This window comes from Sardina pilchardus, chromosome 22, assembly GCF_963854185.1.
Source record: "Sardina pilchardus chromosome 22, fSarPil1.1, whole genome shotgun sequence".
Taxonomy (NCBI): domain Eukaryota; kingdom Metazoa; phylum Chordata; class Actinopteri; order Clupeiformes; family Clupeidae; genus Sardina; species Sardina pilchardus.
Window position 1 is genome coordinate 18,618,799 of NC_085015.1, and position 19,328 is coordinate 18,638,126.

General features: G+C 41.5%; 2 protein-coding genes across 2 annotated transcripts; both read right to left on the reverse strand.

The window, feature by feature from the left end:
- Window positions 1–1,317: 1,317 nt before the first annotated feature.
- LOC134070217 (carbonic anhydrase 6-like) lies at window positions 1,318–5,908 on the reverse strand. Its single transcript, XM_062526496.1, has 9 exons — window positions 5,829–5,908; window positions 5,477–5,549; window positions 5,243–5,269; window positions 4,534–4,704; window positions 4,189–4,340; window positions 3,911–4,006; window positions 3,676–3,751; window positions 2,894–3,054; window positions 1,318–2,384 (listed from the first exon to the last, which is right to left on the reverse strand). The coding sequence occupies exons 2-9, from the start codon at window positions 5,547–5,549 to the stop codon at window positions 2,190–2,192; spliced, it is 951 nt and encodes a 316-aa protein (XP_062382480.1). The 5' UTR covers window positions 5,829–5,908; the 3' UTR covers window positions 1,318–2,189.
- A 7,686-nt stretch (window positions 5,909–13,594) lies between these two features.
- Window positions 13,595–16,738, reverse strand: LOC134070626 (carbonic anhydrase 4-like). Its single transcript, XM_062527019.1, has 7 exons — window positions 16,255–16,738; window positions 15,991–16,063; window positions 15,821–15,847; window positions 14,614–14,781; window positions 14,124–14,275; window positions 13,826–13,921; window positions 13,595–13,690 (listed from the first exon to the last, which is right to left on the reverse strand). Exons 1-7 carry the CDS (start codon window positions 16,513–16,515, stop codon window positions 13,595–13,597), a joined length of 873 nt encoding a protein of 290 aa, XP_062383003.1. The 5' UTR covers window positions 16,516–16,738.
- Window positions 16,739–19,328: the final 2,590 nt, after the last annotated feature.

The following is a 19,328-nucleotide window of genomic DNA, read 5'->3' on the forward strand; positions in this document are numbered from 1 at the left end:
TGTGTGCTGTGTGTTCACTAATTCGGTTAAATTGGGTTAAATGCAGAGAACTGAATTTCCCTCACAGGATCAAAAAAGTATATATTCTATTCTATTCTAATGAGGGTAACTACTGTATAGCTTCCGCCACGCCTACTGCCTACTGCCTACTGCTGATAGAGCCAAAGAGTTGCAGGTAAACCAGTCACAGCATAGATGCAGATATAGATTACAAAAACTGTAATTCATCACAGCATTTTCTTGTGCCGCCATGAAAAGACACAAAACCCGCTCAACTAATACTTTCTCCGCCCACTGTTATTTGACAATGAGGAAGGTTCAAGAGGCCATGTAATCTACTATCAGACTCATTGTTATTAGAGCCGGACTGAGAAAGAGAAAACAGCATCACGTTTCAGGCGAGAGAATGAAGGTATATATTTCATTGTTCTTCTCTTGAATAAATCCAGAGTAAAAAAAAGACCCAAATGCAGTAGGTGTGAAACATTCTGTGGGGCTCTTGTGCAGTTGTAGCCTATATTTGTTCAGTAGTGCTTTATATAGCAAAACGAATAAAACATGAAATGTGTATACATACCAAAACTCAACTACACCTTCTACAGTCCATTGATGACTCAGGCTTGCATCACCACTTCCAAGGAGAGCAATCACAATAATGATCAGAATGCTTGACATGTCATGCATGAACCATAGATAGTTTGGTTTAGTCTGCCCTTTCCTCCGACAGTGACAGTGACAAATGGCTCCTCGTTATTGTTATCAGTTATCAAGATGTAAAAAAAATCTAGTTGGTACTGTTTTCAGCACAGAGACAATTGCCTAAGAATTTGTCATTAAATTATTTGACTTCATTTAAAAGCAGTTTGCCTTATTTTCATGAAAACAAGCAGATTTGGCGGCCAGTGCCTTGAGCAAATTTGTCTTGATGAGACTCTCAATAAGTCAAACTCTTATTAAACTAGAAAAGCACTCAGAGAGCACAGACCTCCGCCTGTATTGTACTTCCTTGGTTGTCATAGGCTACATTTGAACCTAAACTATTCAGATCGCCACCACGTGGCCATATACCATGCCATTACACCGCCAAGCGAAGAACATAACCGCCTCCTGAATCCAAACGTGATACGGATCACTACAAGTTGAATCGTTTCTCCCTTGGGTCATTTCGAATCTTCCCTGAAAATTTCATCAAAATCCATCCATCATTTTTTGAGTCATCTTGCTAACAGACAAACGGACAAACAGACAAACATACAAACAAACCCTGATGAAAACATAACCTCCTTGGCGAACACAACATGACAGAACAGTTTAGGATAATCTCAAGTAATGATTTTTATTGCCTTTAAACAAAAGTTAGAACATTATTAAATTAAATCAAGAACACCTCTGTTTCTCCTGGAACACTGTAGAGGGGGGGGGGGGACTACATCATGCACACATGGCAACAGTGCAACAGTGAACTGATTGGAGAGCAGTAATGGCCAGTGCCTTCAAATTACATTACATTCCCCTTCACCCATTAACTCAAAAAGTTGTGATGGCAAATAACAGCCCAGTAGACACGCCTTCATTCATTACATTCAATTTAATTGTTTTGGAAGAAAAAAAAACATTAAATACATTCACTTCTGACAAATATTTCCTTCATATCTCATCTGTTGTTATACTTCACAAAAACAAACTAACAAAAAAATGTGCGTTAAATGATGTAGCTTCATCATGGTTTTAAGGTTCCTGTTAATCACAGGCCTTCATTCAAAGTGTAAACCCACAGTGGAAAACAGACTGGATCACTAGATCAGACTAAATATATTAAATAAAAACATAACTTACACGTTTGTTTTATTTACACAAGTGTATAAATAGTATATAGGAGAAGAAATGGAGAGAAGCACATCCCTGAGTGTGTGGGTCATGCTGGCCATTCAGTAGAAATCACAAATCTTTTCAGCTACGAAAATCTGTGATTGCAGATTTGCGTGGTAAAAAAAAAAAAAAAAAAAAAGCAGCATTTCTTTTCCCCTGAAAAAAAGTAAGGTGGTAGAGTACAACGTAGAATGGCCACTCGTTTCACATTCAGAGAAGATTCCTGAGTAATCTAATTCAACCGACAGCCAGAATCACCAGAGCTTAACATTCCTATTCAACGTCAGGGCCCCTTGTAAGGTCACCGTCTTCCCGACCCCTTAGCCGAGATGGAGGATCCCATGTAGTGCTGCAAGTCCGAGGGCCAGTAGAGATGTGGTTGCCAAGCTGGTTGCAGAGCTGGCGACCGTGGTTGACACTTGCCTGCCATTGAGTGGCTGCACATTGCGGAACACGTTGGTGACGAGCTCTGAGGTGCTATCTCCAATACGCACGGTGTTGCTGAAGAGGTCAATCTGAAATTCAGAGACATGAAGGATGAACTACAAACAGTAGCTGATGAAATGTCATATATACCACACTATCATTTACTACACCTGTAACCAGTTTAAGGGTATGCTATCTATGCTATGGTTTCGGGGCATTGTCGTTGTTCTCTCCCTCTGATTGATGTAGGTGCTCAGGGCATATAGATGTAAATCAGCTTACTGCTCTGTCAATTACCCTGCATAGACAGCAACACTGATTGAGAACCCTGAGCTCAATCTGAAATTCAAAGACACTAAGGATGAACTGGATATTCTTCATACCACACCATTCTTAGCACCCTGTTTTAAGCACAGCTGTAGGCATCCAACTGACAAGCTCGCACTGATAAGCCACTTAGACACATTTTGTGTCTCAACCATTCTATTCTACAGAAGCAAAATGGATGAACTGGTTTCACTTGCTCCTCAGGTGAGACAACTAAGTTTGTAGAACCAATACCTCAAATCAGTAAAAATGTAGGCCAATACTAACATACCACATTTTGGCTGACTTTGACGGTGTCCTTAAATACTGTCCAAACCACAGCCTCGTTGCAGTTGGGAGTGGTCAATGAGCCAAGGTATCTGTAGTACGATGTAGTGTCCACTCCACTGATTAGGTCATTCATGGAGATATCAGTGATGCTGACAGATTCACCTGCATATGGAGAACAAATAACTATGTTAGTTCAAAATAAGTATTTCAAGTTAATTGAATTGAATTGATGTCAATGAGAAATGAAGAAATGATGTCAAAAAGCAACAATGAAATCAAGCTTAGATCGCAAAATGACACACATAAGAAAACAGAAGAAAACAGCACTTCAGTACGAAAAACCAGAGGAACTCCAAGGCACTCTCATGTAAAAAAGTTTCGGTCACATTAAACCTTTTAAAAAACTCCAACGCGTTTCGGCCATGTAGACTTCATCAAGGAGTCAAACGATGAAGGCTACATGGCCGAAACGCATTGGAGTTTTTAAAAATGTTTAATGTGACCGAGCCGCTACAATAAAGGCTTTTTAACTTTTGCTACATGAGAGTGCCTTGGAGTTCCTCTGGTTTTTCCAACTGAATTTTTGTCCCTTCCAAAGAGCACCTCAAACAAACTTTTTCTGAGTCCAAAAAGCGCTCCTAGACAAACGTTTTCTGAGCACTTCAGTACTTTTTAAGGCCAGGCCCATTACCCTGCCGCCTAGAGAGCTCTTCCAAAAGGTGTAACTGCAGCAGAATTGCGTCATATTGACTGAAGATTTGTTTCACAAAATGACACCCTCACCACTCTCTGTGATGTTCCGCAGATGATCTGCAAGACTCTTCCAGCTTGCTGGCTGGTCAGTTGTTCCTGATTCAACCTGTGGTAAAACAAACGGAGAACAAATCCTCAGATAGATAAAAAAAAAAATAAAAAAAAATACATCCAGAGTTTCCCCTTATGTACCTCATATCGGATATCTAACTTGTTTCAGATACTGGGATTATTAGGATGAGTTACGGTAACACAGCTCACATACCTCGATGAAGAAGCCAAGAGCAGCCAGTCCCTCACTGTCGGCTAAAATCTCAGTTAAGTTTCCATTGAGAGAGGTTTTGGCATTCACAATGTGCAACTGAAAGGGAAAAGTAAGATATTAGCGTCTGATATGTTATATTGCATAATATGCAAGGATCTTGGATATTACATTTTTGTATTTACAGAATGTTTCAGAAGGAAATCACAGGATCACAAATAATGTGAATTTGGTTTTCCAAAGAGCATTCATGTGAACATATCTGAATGGAGAATGGCTACCTCCATGGGGTAACGTTTGCCATCAACGGTGTGCTCAGAGCCAGGGACAGAACTGCCATTTCCCCAGTGCAAATGGAACTGCAAGGAGCTGTAATCAGTAGGGAGGGATCCTCCGCTCACATTCATCGCTCCACTCGCAAGCTCAATCTTCACTGAAATGCAGAGAGAGAAAGAGAGAGAGAGAGAGAGAGAGGGAGAGAGAGAGAGAGATGGAGAGAGGGGGGAGAAAGGGAAAGAGGGAGAGGTCACACAAACAGCACTGCAGTGAAGAGTAAAGTTACAGTAGAGGATAATTGAGAAGGTGAAGACAAATGGGATGTTCCATGTGTATGTTAGTCCAATTACCAGTTTTGCCTGTGTTCTCAATCTTGGTGAAGGCAGTTTTGTCATCGAAGCCAGCCAAAGTGAAAGCCCCTAGAGTGGAATCAGCCACAGCACTGGCACTGACGATGTCAATGGGAGACTGGCGGGTGCCGTTGCAGAAATCTGTAGCAATTCTAGGCCAAGTTGTGTCATCTGTTTGAGAGAGAGAGAGAGAAAGAGAGAAAGAGAGAAACATTATCAAGATGTTCTGATAATGTTTCATGGTGTTCGCCCATGAAGATGAACTTGTGAGAATGCAATTTCATCTGAACCTACACAGTGTCAAATGTGCACTCTACCTGATTAACTAAAAAATCCTTTGTTCCATAATGAGATCATGACTATCTTCTCGGAAATGAGAAAACTAGATCTACCGCATACGCAAATTCTAAGGTTCTTGGTCGAATACCATTCCAAAGGCAAACAATACTGCCCTCACAGTATTTTGTTCATTCTTTGCATTTACTCCTCAACCATCAGCCACCACTTGCTTAGACAATCCACATCTTGCCGAGGACATCCAAAAGTAATTTAAAATAATTAATTAATTAATAATAACCTAATAGTAACAAGGAGTGTCAGGTAACAGGTCATTGTGGTCTGTGTCCTTTCAGTCACAGACATTTTGCTTGCTTATAATGTAGACTATGTTATAGGTTACGCAAATATATATATTAAAAAAATCACTTACTGCAGGTAGGCTCATTATAACACCACGCTGTAAGGGATTGGAAGATAATGGTTAGAAACACGAATATAAGAAAACGTGAGGGAAAATGTTGTCGTATCCATTGGGGTCTAGGCTATGTCCTTCACACCAATAGATCAATAGTCCTATTACCAAGACCTACTAGTTTAGGCTACTAACACAAAAAAAACCGTTGCATAGGGAAATGAAATAAACATATATTTGTTTGAAACTTACCAACACTAGGATCATCGCCTAAAGCGACCGGAAGCAAGCATGCAAGGACGCTAATCAGATAGAAGGACTGCATCTAATATTCAAGAAAAAATAAATAAAACTCTGAGTGAACTTCAAGTGAAAAACAAACAAATTATACGATTACATGTCAAACCAAATATCTACAGTGAAAATGTGTTCATTAAATATTGTATAGCCTGTTGAATGTGGTTTAAAATGGGAATTCCCGTTAAAGTGTAGATTGTTGTCTGTTCACATTTACAATCACCTAACATAGTTTTTAAAATAGTAAGACGCGCCGGACTGACATAATGAATATTACCCATACAATAAATAAATTAATCTGTCTTACCTTTTCAGTTAACCTGTAAGCCACCGTGCCAGGTAATAGACAACTTTTCCAACAACTGTAGCCTTTTTAAGTTCTAACTGGACGATGTACCTGCCCCAAAACAATTTCCGGAGACAAGCCAATAGGTTTAGATGAAGCACTCCTCCCATCCTCATAGGCGTCTCCTCATCGTAAGACACTGACAGTCTAGAGAAATTACTAGGATAAAATCGCACTGTTCCAACAAGTGGTTGAAATGGATCCTCTTGCAATGATCAGCACCAACTATCAGATATTATCGTACCATTATAAGGCCCACAGAAGGTTACCCACGCAGTACAGAGGTCCAGGCTATATCTATAGGCTAATTCAATTTATTCCGAGACTGGAAACTACGATGGTAGGAACCCCGTTTAAGGCTGATGTCAGCAGCATAGCATAAACGTGCGTCATACCCTCAAGTGTCGCCTATATTCTAAACTTTCATTTCCATGTTATATTTGTATCATGAAGCCTACACCTGTGCAGTGAGACGGTCTCTGTTCGATGTCAATCTTCTTTTGTTGAGCGTCAAGTAGGCTAATTGAACCGTGGTAAGACATGGGGAAAGTGGAGTTCTCCCTCACACCTGGCTGGGTCTACTGTAACGTAATAGCCTATCTTTGTAATTTAGAAAGGACTATTAATGAGACTATTCATCATGACACATTCTGTCAGCTTTTATCTGCGCGTTGTTCTACTTGTGACATAATATGGAACCCTGCCAAATCCTTAGGCCAGAGCCATATAAAGAGATCTCTTTATATGGCTCTGCCTTAGGCTATTTAATTATAAGGCGTTCTTTTTCGCATGCGACATTTCACCAAGCGAGACAGATATTGACAGATTATTTAATCGCAACGGATTTCGTCCTACAGACTAATTGGAAATACAAATGCAAAACATAGAAGAGACCTAGACACTCATTTGATGAAACATTTAAAATGCCTTTATTTTATGGGCAAATCATTATTGTAAAACACCTCGACGTGTTTCAGCTTAATCTTGTGTCTGCTTTGTGCTGCAAAATTCTGGACCTGTGTCATTGCTGCTGGTTACCTCTGCAGGTGGAATAACCTCCATTACTGTACATCTCAAACCAGCAACTCACAGCAACACAGAATGGGAGGGGAGTATAAACAGGAGGTTTACCAAACGGACAGCCACTTCACGGGCTGGCTACCGTCACATAAAGGAGGATGACATAGGCTACAGATGTTTTTAAAGATTGTTGTCTTAGTCCATGTTGCTGTTGATGACAAAGATAAAAGTGGATATCTATGATCATGGTGTGCATATTTCACATACATCGCCGGATGATCTACATTGATTGAATATATACTGTATGTATAAGTGGTATTTAGAGTAAAATGTATCTGGTTGGCATATACATTTAGCACTACCTCAGCCACTTTCAGCTGCAGCTTGATATGCAGTATATAAATAAATGTTGTTATTATTATTATTATTATTCATTGAAGGCTCAGCCTTCGCCTCATTGGCCTAATGGCGACTATGGAGGTACCCCCGTGGAGGCTTCACAGAGACCTGCGCTGCTTGAGGGATCCAACCAACATCAAGGAGATGAGCTATTGAACCTGGTATTCACAGACTGTCACTCTCTGTGACAGTCACTGGCTGTGGCATTAAGAGAGTCTGATCTGGTGCACAGGTGTCCTAGACCTGGAGCATCAATGTCCTGGAGTTGAGGGCTGCTCTTCTTAGCCTTCGTTGCATCTTGCCATGGCCGAGGGGTCAGCATCCACAATAGATGACTCTTATATTAGCAAGGGAGCCTGGCTTCTCCATCCCTCTGCAAGCTGGTGACCGTTCTGCAGCAATGGGCTCACCTGTTCTTCTGCTCCCTCGGAACTGTTGTGCCTGGGCCACTGAATTCTGTAGCAGAATTGAGTCCAAGCCCAGGGGAGTAGGAGAATTCACCCCCAGGCGGACGAGGAGATCTGGTTTCACATCAGCTGGGGTCAACCTGTTCATGACCAGGAAGTTGACACATAGACCTCTGAAGTTCGCCTACAAAAAGGATCCAAAGCTGCCATCTTTGCCCATATAAGGAGATCCGGGAGTTAACTGAAGCTAACTGCCTATGGCAAGTTGCATTGTAAGTTAGCTCTGGGGTAGCAAAGATCAAAGTGTGCCGTCTTCACCTACCGAAGATCACAGTATCCACCAGACGGCAGTGGACAAAACTGCGTAGCGAAAAATGTCTGCATTTCCAATTTCATCATCCCTGCGAGAGTTTAAATAATTGAAAATCCCCATGTTATTTTCCCATAGAAAAAAATCTCAAGATATCGGATCTCCTTATTTGGCCAAAGATGGTAGCTATTTTGTAGGCGAACCTCAGAGGTCTATAGTTGCCTCTTCTCCTCCCTGAGGGATGACGCTCCTTCCCTGGGTTGTGGAGCCATGGTAAAGTCATGGTTGTACAGGTTGCCAAATTGATTCATTAGGTGAGCAAAACCCTGTTCCAATCCTTATTGGTAAGGCTTTGGTAAAGGACAGGCTCTTGGCCTTAGATTTGCCAGAGCCCGTTGTGCAGACAATGCAATAGGCCTGTAAGGGTAGTTTTACTCTATATGGCGGGGGTTTCTGACTAGGTGTGAGGCTCGCTGGGTGGACTCCTACTGAGCTGGAATATCCTGCTGTTCCTGAAGTCCCAGTGGGAGACATGGTGTGTGCTGTTACTCAGCGAGGCATTATAACAGGTATCAAGGCTGTTTGAATCGGAAAATACTGTATGTACTTGGTAGGAATAGCTATATTTCTAGCCTGGCCAGCCAAACTATACAGAAATGTATAGTCTGGGGTCGGACCATTCACAGAGCTGAAGCCTGTGGGTGGGATGAACAGTTGTCTTTCAAACTGCCTCTGCACATAATAGGCCAGCATTTGTAACCAATTGTAGCCGGTCGGCAAAACGGCAAATACATCCTTTAAAATGAATGACTTGAGTGCTTCTTTCAGCTCAACCTTCAAAGAAAAGCCCAAGCCTAACTCCAAAGCCGATTCAAACGAGCACGCTTCTTTAGCCTCATCCATCTTTTGTTTTTCTCTATGGTTGTGCAACACGGTCCCAACACACCCAACTCACATGGTCAAGCCCCCTGGCGTCAATACCGGAAGCCGAAGGTGAGCTAAGGCGGGCTCAAGGACTCCGTACACAGATAGAGCGTTCTGATTGGACCGACTGACTTGGTGTCGAACGCAGGCTTGGCCTTAACAGTGCGACCCTAACATATTTATATACTATTATATATGATATCACATCGAACAATGTTTTTTTCGGTCGCCCTAGTGGTCTGTAGCGGTAGAACCACACTTGCAATTTCAGGGGCTCTCGGGCACGCACCCATGGTCTACTCCAGGAAGTGTCATGTGAAGTCTCATGAAAAGGCGCGACAGACTGACCGGTTGAGGAGTTTTGAAAAATATACACGCTAAAGCTGCATATTTCTCTCTGTTGAGAAATATGCAAGCATAAAACGAGCGAAAATGAAAAGCGAAAGTGAAACCGGCGTTGAAATCGCCAATTCGGCATAGTTTCCCTTTAAAAAGACGTTTCCTGTTTCTCACTTCCCTTACCGGGACGGTAAGTCCCAATGTTTCACCAGAACAGATAATTTAATCATCGGAACAATTTCTAAACGGGTTTAATCAGCTGAAATAGTTGCCAGGTTTCCCTTTAATGAGGAGGGCTGCTCCCTTTCCGGTTCCTTAGAGATGCCTGGAGGGTTTACGGTACACAATACTGATCCTTCTATCTCACTTTAGGATTTGGTCATTAATGCAATCCAGGTTTTGCCCTTTGGGCCTCCTGGCAATGCTAATCTAACTTGACCTGTTACTGTTATTCACTGTTATGGGTTAGGGGCATTTCTCCACCTTAACCTGATTTTCCTGTCCTGTCTGAATTCATGTCTCAATTCATGTCTCCCTTGGTGTGCATAGCATCTTGCAGGTTAACTGAGGTGGCCTCTCTGTTATACGGTTCTGGTCCTTGCATCTTGCAAGGCCTTACAGTAATTTCCCCGCATATAAGCCGCATCGTGTAATAGCCGCAGGACAGTGTTTTATGCAAGTTGAGAGAAACAAAACCATATTAACGCCCATATTAACTGCCCCCCTGTATTAACCTCATAGCTGAAGACATTTTGCAAAATCAATGTATAAGCCGCGGCTAATAGTCGTGAAATTACGCATAATTGTTTTATTAACCTACAGTAGGAAGCCCTTTAGCCTCTCGGGCTTGGTCTTGGCGTCTTGTTGGGCCTCAATCTGGGGTGCGTTTCCAGAACGCATCGTAGCTTGAGTCGGAACCTTAGTAGCTCGCTCCATCGTTCTTGCCTTTATATAACTATAATAATGTATGGTGGATTAGCACTTGGAAGCACTTCGACTTGGCACAGTAATATCCTCAGTCCAAAGTGAAACTGAAAATCCAAGAATGATGATATTATGTTGTGTCACCATACTTGGTCGTGTAACTACTCATGTAACTGTATTTTAATAGGGACACGGAGGTGTTTGGTCGCTTCTAACTTCATCTCTGTTTGGATCCTAATGAATGAAATGGGCGCCAGAGCCATTGAGTGCACGCATTGAAACACGAGAGGTATGTATCAACTCATCTTAGTTAAGGGATTTTGCAATTTATTCATTTTAAGATAGGTAACATGACTGCATGATTATGTTTCCTAATTTTACAACAAGAGATGCTCTTGGAACAAGTATAATTAAGCACCCTTTTTAATTTATAGGACGATCCAATGTTGTCAATGTAGCTCTATCTAAACCATAGGTTGCATTAAACTGCCTTTATCAGCACTTACAGTAAACAGCAAAATAAGCAACCCCCCATTCAGATTCTCTCTCTCTCTCCCTCACACGTTTCTGTGTTTGCTCACACAGAAACATGCCTTTTCGACCCAACCTATCTGGACATCTTACCTGCACCTGCCCAACCCCACGGGTCAGTATGCGGGCACCAGTGGGTCATGGGATGACCCGCGCATCATTATATCAGGTGTCGTCATCTCCATGCAGGCAATCAATCAAAATAAGCGTCAAAAAAATGTTTGACATGCCATGCATGAGCTATGACTATCCATCCATCTCTCTCTCTGTCTCTCTCTCTCTGTGTGTGTCTCTCTCTATCTCTCTCTCTCTGTGTCTCTCTCTCCCACTTTCTCTCTCTCACACACACTGTACAGTATGACCAGTCTTCTGACAGGTAACAATGACAAAGGGATTCTCATCGTGCACTCTGAGTTCCTCTCTAACAGAGACCCTCGCTTCAGCTTTTGTCAGTTCAGTTCATAGGCCTACTGAGCAAGTTGCTGTCAAGTTTACCTCTTTTGACCTGTTTGACTGTTCAAACATGTTCCTGTTTTCCCATTTATGACTGCAAGTCAAAAGTTCATATTGTGTAATATTTGAACTTGCAAATATTGGTATATGGGATACACTCACACCTCAGCTTCAGTCTTGAGCTAACATGAAAGACTGTTTCATAGTCTGTACAGTACATAAACCAGCCCTTACTCATAGAGAAACAAAAGGAAATTGATTAATAGTTCCAATTAGGGCCCCTGAAAAGCAAGCCCTCCAGTATACAGAGTAAATACACTTTCTTTTTTCTCCATCCTTCTCACACACCAAAAATACTGGTATGTACAGTACATGGGAATTCTAGCCCCGGATACATCGCTTTTCACACAGTGATGCCCTTAGGAGTGAGTAACATTCTACGCAAGCTACAGAAACGCATCCAGCTGTGCAAGGAGGGTTTGGTGCGCATAGCAAAACGTGTAACACGGCACAAGCATGAGTGCCATGTCATGTGTTTCTGTTTTGGGGAGAGGTGGCCATTGTCCGTGTAGCTGGTATAAGCTATGAGACCACATTTCAAAATGTGCGGAAGCCGTGCATTGTCAGCTGGGTCTGTGTTGCTTGTGTAGACTATGAGGTTAATAGAGGTTAATACTCAAACAAAACACACTCCACACATTTGGTCGTGATTGTCTTCCAGTTACTTTTATTATCATTACACAAGGGTGAATAACTACATGACATAACATAATTTCTGTAGGGGAACTCTGTAGAGGAGTGTTTACAGCAAAATGAGCGCAAGGCAATTATGGCCAGTGTCCACAAATGGAACAATACCTGTCACCAATCAGTTCCTTTAAAATATCATTAAAATGATTTAGTGGCAGTTAATAACTCAGTAATATACATGCACATAACATTCTATTGAACTTCAGATAGCTATTTCACACCCCTCAGCCATTGTACAAACCACTAAATTGTGTGATACCACAATACAATTAACTTCTACTCTCGAATAATCAAGTACTGACAGACGTCAGACCCCTGCCAAATCAAAAAGAAAATAACTTCTGACAGGGAAGTTATTTTAGCTTTTTATTCAAAAACTGAAATAAAAGAAGAAAAGAAAACGTCCTCTAAAAGCAGGTGATAGAGAACAAAGCAAAATGGCCCTTCATTTCACATTCACAGAAGATTCCTGAACAAAAATTCCAACCTACAGCTAAAATCACCAAAGCTAAACATTCCTATCCGATGTTACTGAAGCCATGCAGGTCCTCTTGTAAGGTCACCATCTTCCTGACCCCCAGTCAAGGCGAAGGAAAGGCTGTAGAGCTGCAAGTCCAAGAGCGAGTACAGATATGGCTGTGCAGCTGGTTGCAGAGCTAGCTACAGGACTGGCCGTGGTGGTCGTCGTTTGGGCCGCTGCGGTTGTTTGGGCTGCTGCGGTTGTTTGGGCACCTGTGGTTCTTACTTGTCTGCCATTGAGTGGCTGCACATTGCGGTACACGTTGGTCATGAGTGGTGTGGTGTCATCACCGATATGCAGAGTGGTGCTGAAGAGGTTAATCTGAAATTCATTGACATTAAGCACTGAATAACTGATGACATTTCATCAGTTATTTTATTTTTTTACCTATGAAATGGCAAATTTAGTATCTTCAGGTAACAGGTTGAGAAGCAAATGTACCTGACAACAATATAAAATACAGAAACATTCATGATCTGAATATTTTACGCAGCATTTTTTTCACCTTCATATTAACACAGATTCTATCTGTAGTCAGTCACTGGAGATGGGTGGTTTGCAAACTCACTGGGTAACCCCTCAGAGTCACCTCTCGAACATTTGCCATTTACCATAGGTTATTGTAAAACCTCCATAGAGACCATTTAATTAATTGCACAAGAAGTTAATCAAATCAGAATACAATGTAGGGCCAATACTAACATACCAGATTTTGGCTGACTTTGACGGTGTCCTTAAAGACTGTCCAAACCACAGCCTCGTTGCAGTTGGGAGTGGTCAATGAGCCAAGGTATCTGTAGTACGATGTAGTGTCCACTCCACTGATTAGGTCATTCACCAGTGATGGTGACATTTTCATCTGCATATGGAGAACAAATCACTATGTTAGTTCAAAATAAATACTTGTAATAGGCTACATATAAATTGAAATATGTGAATGAGGAATGAAGAAATGACGACAAAAAGCAACAAGATCAATGAAATCAAGCTTAGATTGCAAAACAACACAATATCTGATGAAAACAGAAAAAAACAGTACTTTTTCAGTACTTTTTAAGGCCAGGCCCATTTCTCTAATTCTGCTGCCTAGGACTCTCTCCCACAAGGTGTAACTGCAGCAGAATTGCATCATATTGCCTGAAGATTTGTTTCACAAAGTGCCCCCCTCACCATTCTCTGTGATGTTTGCCAGATGATCTGCAAGACTCTTCCAGCTTGCCGGCTGGTCAGTTGTTCCTGATTCAACCTGTGGTAAAACAAACGGAGAACAAATCCTCAGATAGATAGATATCCAGAGTTTCTCCATATTCACCTCATATCTGATATCTTGTTTCTGATACGGGGATTATTAGTATGGGTTACAGTAACACAGCTCACATACCTCGATGAAGAAGCCAAGAGCAGCCAGTCCCTCACTGTCGGCTAAAATCTCAGTTAAGTTTCCATTGAGAGAGGTTTTGGCATTCACAATGTGCAACTGAAAGGGAAAAGTAAGACATTAGCGTCTGATATTTTATATTGCATAATATGCAAGGATCTTTGATATTACATTATTGTTTTTACTGAATGTTTCAGAAGGAAATGACAGGATCACAAATAATGTGAATTTGGTTTTCAGTCCATGCTAGTGTTACACCAAAGAGCATTCATGCAAACATATCCGTATGGAGAATGGCTACCTCCATGGGGTAACGTTTGCCATCAACGGTGTGCTCAGAGCCAGGGACAGAACTGCCATCTCCCCAGTGCAAATGGAACTGCAAGGAGCTGTAGTCAGTAGGGAGGGATCCTCCGCTCACATTCATCGCTCCACTCGCAAGCTCAATCTTCACTGAAATGCAGAGAGAGAAAGAGAGAGAGAGAGAGAGAGAGAGGGAGAGGTCACATTAACAGAACTGCAGTGAAGAGTTGAGATAATTGAGAAGGTGAAGACAAATGGGATGTTCCATGTGTATGTTTTTTTTTTTTTTAAGGTTATTTTTTGGGCTTTTTATGCCTTTAATTGGACAGTAGAGAGAATGACAGGAAGCGAGTGGGAGAGAGAGCTGGGGTGGGATCCGGAAAGGACAACAGGGCGGGAATCGAACCCGGGTCGCCGGCGTGCAGTGCAGGTGCCCCAGCCAGTTGCGCCACGGCTGGGGCCTTCCATGTGTATGTTAGTCCAATTACCAGTTTTGCCTGTGTTCTGGATCTTGGTGAAGGCAGTTTTGTCATCGAAGCCAGCCAAAGTGAAACCCCCTAGACTGGAATCAGGCACAGCACTGGCACTGACGATGTCAATGGGAGACTGACAGACGCTGCAGAAATCTGGAGCAATTCTAGGCCAAGTTGTGTCATCTGTTTGAGAGAGAGAGAGAGAGAGAGAGAGAGAGAGAGAGAGAGAGAGAGAGAGAGAGAGAGAAGATGACAAAATTGATCATGGTCTGGAAAGGAACTTCCAGGCAACACAAGAGAACCTCAATCTGCACAATGACAATATGACTCTCTAACAATATGACTCTCTAATCTTAATTTTACTAACTGCTAAAAAACTACTAAAAAAGTCATTTGTGAAGCCCCAGAGATTAAAGAGATGCTAATGTAACTTATTCTGGAGCTGTTACAGATGAAATAACTGTGAGGTTCTCTAAGCATGGTGGGATGACATCTCTTCTGTTGATGTCTCACCCCTGCCTTCCCCTTCCTCCCATGCAACTGAAACTGTGATGAACATGCATCTTGTTGGTGACTGGCTGGAACAGTTTATGTTTGCTGTACAGGTATGTTATCAAAATAATAATATACAATATGCGATACAGCCAAAACACTGGAGATACTTCCTAGGTGTGGAATTAGCAGAAACATAATTTACTTTTTACGTGCTAAAAAATAAAGGCTGAAATGGTTCGTTAAATCTCTGGATGGTTCCATGGAGACTCAAGCCTCTGTGTTGAACCATTACAGGCAAACTGTTGCCTCAATGGTTCTTTGAAGCACTGAAAAAGGTTCTTCTTATCTATTCATCCAACCAGAATAATACAAAATGAATCTACTTTATAATCACTTTATTGTTTATTTACTATTCTCCCACATTCATGGTTTATTTTTTTCATTAGGTTTGCTTGACTTGATATTGTTTGTTGTTTATTTTGCTATTCTCCCTACTTAGTTTCACTAGTTTCTTTATTTGTTCACATTAAATTGATTATAGAATTGTTTTATTTATTTATGTTGCTTTGGACAAAGGCGGCTGCCAAGTAGCATAACCATAGCCATAACCATCAGTGTCCCCTTTAGCCAAAACATCCCAAAGTTCAACAGATATCGAGGAGTGCTGGATAGTCAAAATAGAAAGTCATATGTATGTAATGTAGAGGCAAATAAAAATGCCACTTACTGCATGTTGGCTCATTATAGCACCACGCTGTAAAATATTTGAAAATTATGTTAGAAGTGAATTATGTTCATGCAGATAACTGATATTTAATCTGATACTGATGCTCAAATGCTCAAATACTCAAATACCTAAATAGCATGTAAATGAGAAATAAGAAAGCTTTAAATTACCAACACTAGGATCATCACCAAAAGTGACAGGAAGCAAGCAAACAAGGACACTTATCAGACAAGAGGACCACATCTGGAAAGACACAAGAGAATGTGTGTTCTTAAAATTAAATCTTTAAAATTAAATATTTTAAATGAAAATGTTTTCGATTTCACAATAGCTAGCCTGTGCCTTGCACACAGCCAAGTCAAGTGTTAATTCTATTTAGTGAGGTCTAAAACGTTAGGGTGAAATAAAATGAAAGGGCCAGCCAATTATATTACCTTCGTACTGCAGTGAGAAAATCTGCCAGGCAGATGTCTGTGTCCAGTAATAGACAACCTCAGAAACAGCCACAGTGGTAAGTTTTCAGGAGACATGCCAGTATATACTGTAGGCTTACCTAAACCAATCCTCCCATTCTTTGATAGTATCAGTCTTTCAATAAGATGAAAGCCAAGGTAAGGTGAGGTAAGGTCACCTACAGTATAGCGATCAGTGCGGGGGATGGAGTAGGAGATGGAGGCAAATTGACAAGCGTTCATTCATTTGGTATATATGAGGCCATTTGCAGTTTGCATACTGTAATAAATTGTTTCATTTACAATATTTTATGTGAATCTCTTTGGTTTCAAATCTGGACTCCTCGAGGGGGTCCAGTCAGGTATGCTGATGCTGACCCCCTGATTTGTGGGAAATAAATGAGCTCACTGGAAAATTTTACCAGAAGTTTGCCAATTGCTGCTAGAGGCAAAGAGATGTTTGCTGGAAGTTTGCCAATGTTGGCTGCCAGGCAAGGCCGTAACCAGGATTTTTAAAATACCGAGGTCAGGGCCATCGCTAGAAATTTTGGGCAGCCCGAAATGCCACGGGGGTTCTTCCGAGCCCTCTGATCATTTTGCCAACGACATAGAACTATAGATTTGTTCATTGTATAACATGTTTTGTTCATAACTTGAACCAACACACTTTTCCACAATATTCTTTTTGTAGAGCCTCAAGAGCCTTTTCCCAAACTGACTTTGGTTATTTAAACTGGACCCTACTCCATCTGTGATTAAGAATGCTCTGCATCTCCTCATCAGTGTAGGGAATGCTGCATATAAACTGCAGGGTCATAGCTAGGGTTGCCAACTATGAGAAAATAACATAAGGAACATTCAATGTGAAATGGAGTGTGGGGCGTGGAGCTTAACTTCTTTAAGTTGAGGCCTGGTTATGGCAGACTTTGGGGTCATTGGGCCCACCTACACGTACCTACACCCCACCCCCCATCAAATCATCATTATGATGATCATTATCACAATTATATTATGCTATATTGTTAGACATGCACTTTCACTTCAAAGCAGTCAATGTTTGAAGTGCCAAAATTGTTCACAAAAAGTTTGTGAAAACTATGCACATGTTAACATGTCATGCACATCAGAGGCCTGCTTTACTCATGTAAGATATAAGTACAATAGTGCATTGCTTTTGCATGGTTGCATGGGAGACACTTCTGAAAACAACAGCAATGGGTGCTAATTGTTTTGGGATGTTTCCCTCATACAAGCATATCATACTCATGCATGCTGATAGGCGAATGGAGAAAAAATGGATATGGTTTATAATGAAATTTCATTTGAATGCCTGAATGTGAGGATTCAGGAAACGCAATACCAACTTTTGTCTATTGTAAACGGCCGTGCACATAGGCGAAATCTTTAAATGAAAGACAAAATCTTCTGACCATGTTCAAATTTGACTTTACAATACTCAATCCTTGATAAAGTATCTATCTATGCTAAACAAGTATTGTACAGTCTCTGCTCTGTTTTTATGGGAGTTGCGAGAATCCACGTCGTTCTATTAAATGTCGTTAAATGATTATAGCCTTCCAACAGGTTGACGCGGAGCTTTGCCACCAACGTTATAGTTTTAGTTTCTGTCACGCAAACGCGTAGGCCTACGCATGCATTCAATGACCACCACTTAATTGTATGGCTCTATGTTTAATCACATCAAATTAGCAAGCATTTCCTCCTGATTGCAGCAACGTTTGCTTTCTTTTTTTTGTCGGTCCGCGGTTGTTTGCGCAGCAAATTATCAGGTGAAGCACCGGGCCTAATGTCACTCTATGCTTCGCTGACCAGCAGTCTCCTCGTTGCGCGGCCCATAGTTTGAGAAATGCTGCACAAGTGTCATTACTAGGGTGTATAGCCTATGTTTAGGTTTTTTTTGTGCTTTTCATTGTAGCGTGTGTGCATTGAGCAGTTTCTTAAATACGGAACAAAGAGCGTTCCGTATCAGTTCAATACGGAAGAAGACTTTAAAGTATAACACTTATAAAACGAAACTTGAAGAAGAAAATACCGAGGACATGACCTCGGTGTCCTCAATGGTAGTTACGGCCATGCTGCCAGGTTGGTTTGGTTTGCCTCAAGCAATATTGGCAAATGTGTTTGCCAGTGATTTGCTGCCAGACTTCCATCATTTGTCAAAACTGTCAAAAGTAATTTGAAAAAACCTAATTTGCATGTGAAAATATGACCTTGCTGCCAATTTGCAGCAACTGTTCGCCAGAAACCTGACATTTCTATAAGGGGACCTGATTGAAACCAGTGCTGATCAGCAAAATCAGGTGTGGTTATGTAATACAGGCTAGTATTACTATTTCAATCAGATTACAGTATGCTGAACAAGGGAGTTTGGATTGCAGTGTTACAATTTGTAATTTGACTGCTATCTCTTACCACAGACCACAGTACCACCATAAGTTATTCTCCTCATGTGTTCCTTAAAAAGTGTCACATTGTCTTGTTCTATATTCAGAGTGGGAAATCCAGTCCAGAAATGTGTGATTCAATTGTGATACTTTCATACCCTTTGATGTATTTCCAAGCTTGCGGCACTGCACTCAAAGGACACAAAGGCACTTTGTGGCAGTGGCTTGGCACATCAGGGTTTTTTTTATCAGCAGGTTATGCGGCATACTGTACAACACTAACCCTCACCTCACCTGTAGTTCCAGGTGTGCATGCTGAGGACTAGGCATTTTTTATTTTAATTTGTTGTGAGTGGACCCCGTGACTCCGCAGGATGTCTTGATGTGTGACGTGAATACATGAGACTCAAGGAAGCGAAAAGAGGAACATTTCCCGCCTTTCTGGTTTTGGTTTTTGCACTAGTACAGTGTGTGATGCTGGTTAACACAAGCTGAGATAACAAAAGGGGCAGATGAGATATGATGGAACCAGTGGAACAGTACTTGCTGAGGATATGGGTATACCCCCCCCCCCCACCCCAAAGCCAAAGTGGAGAGTGGGATAGTGAAATTGTGCGGTTGTCCCAAACACTGCAGGCCAAGACTGGGCTA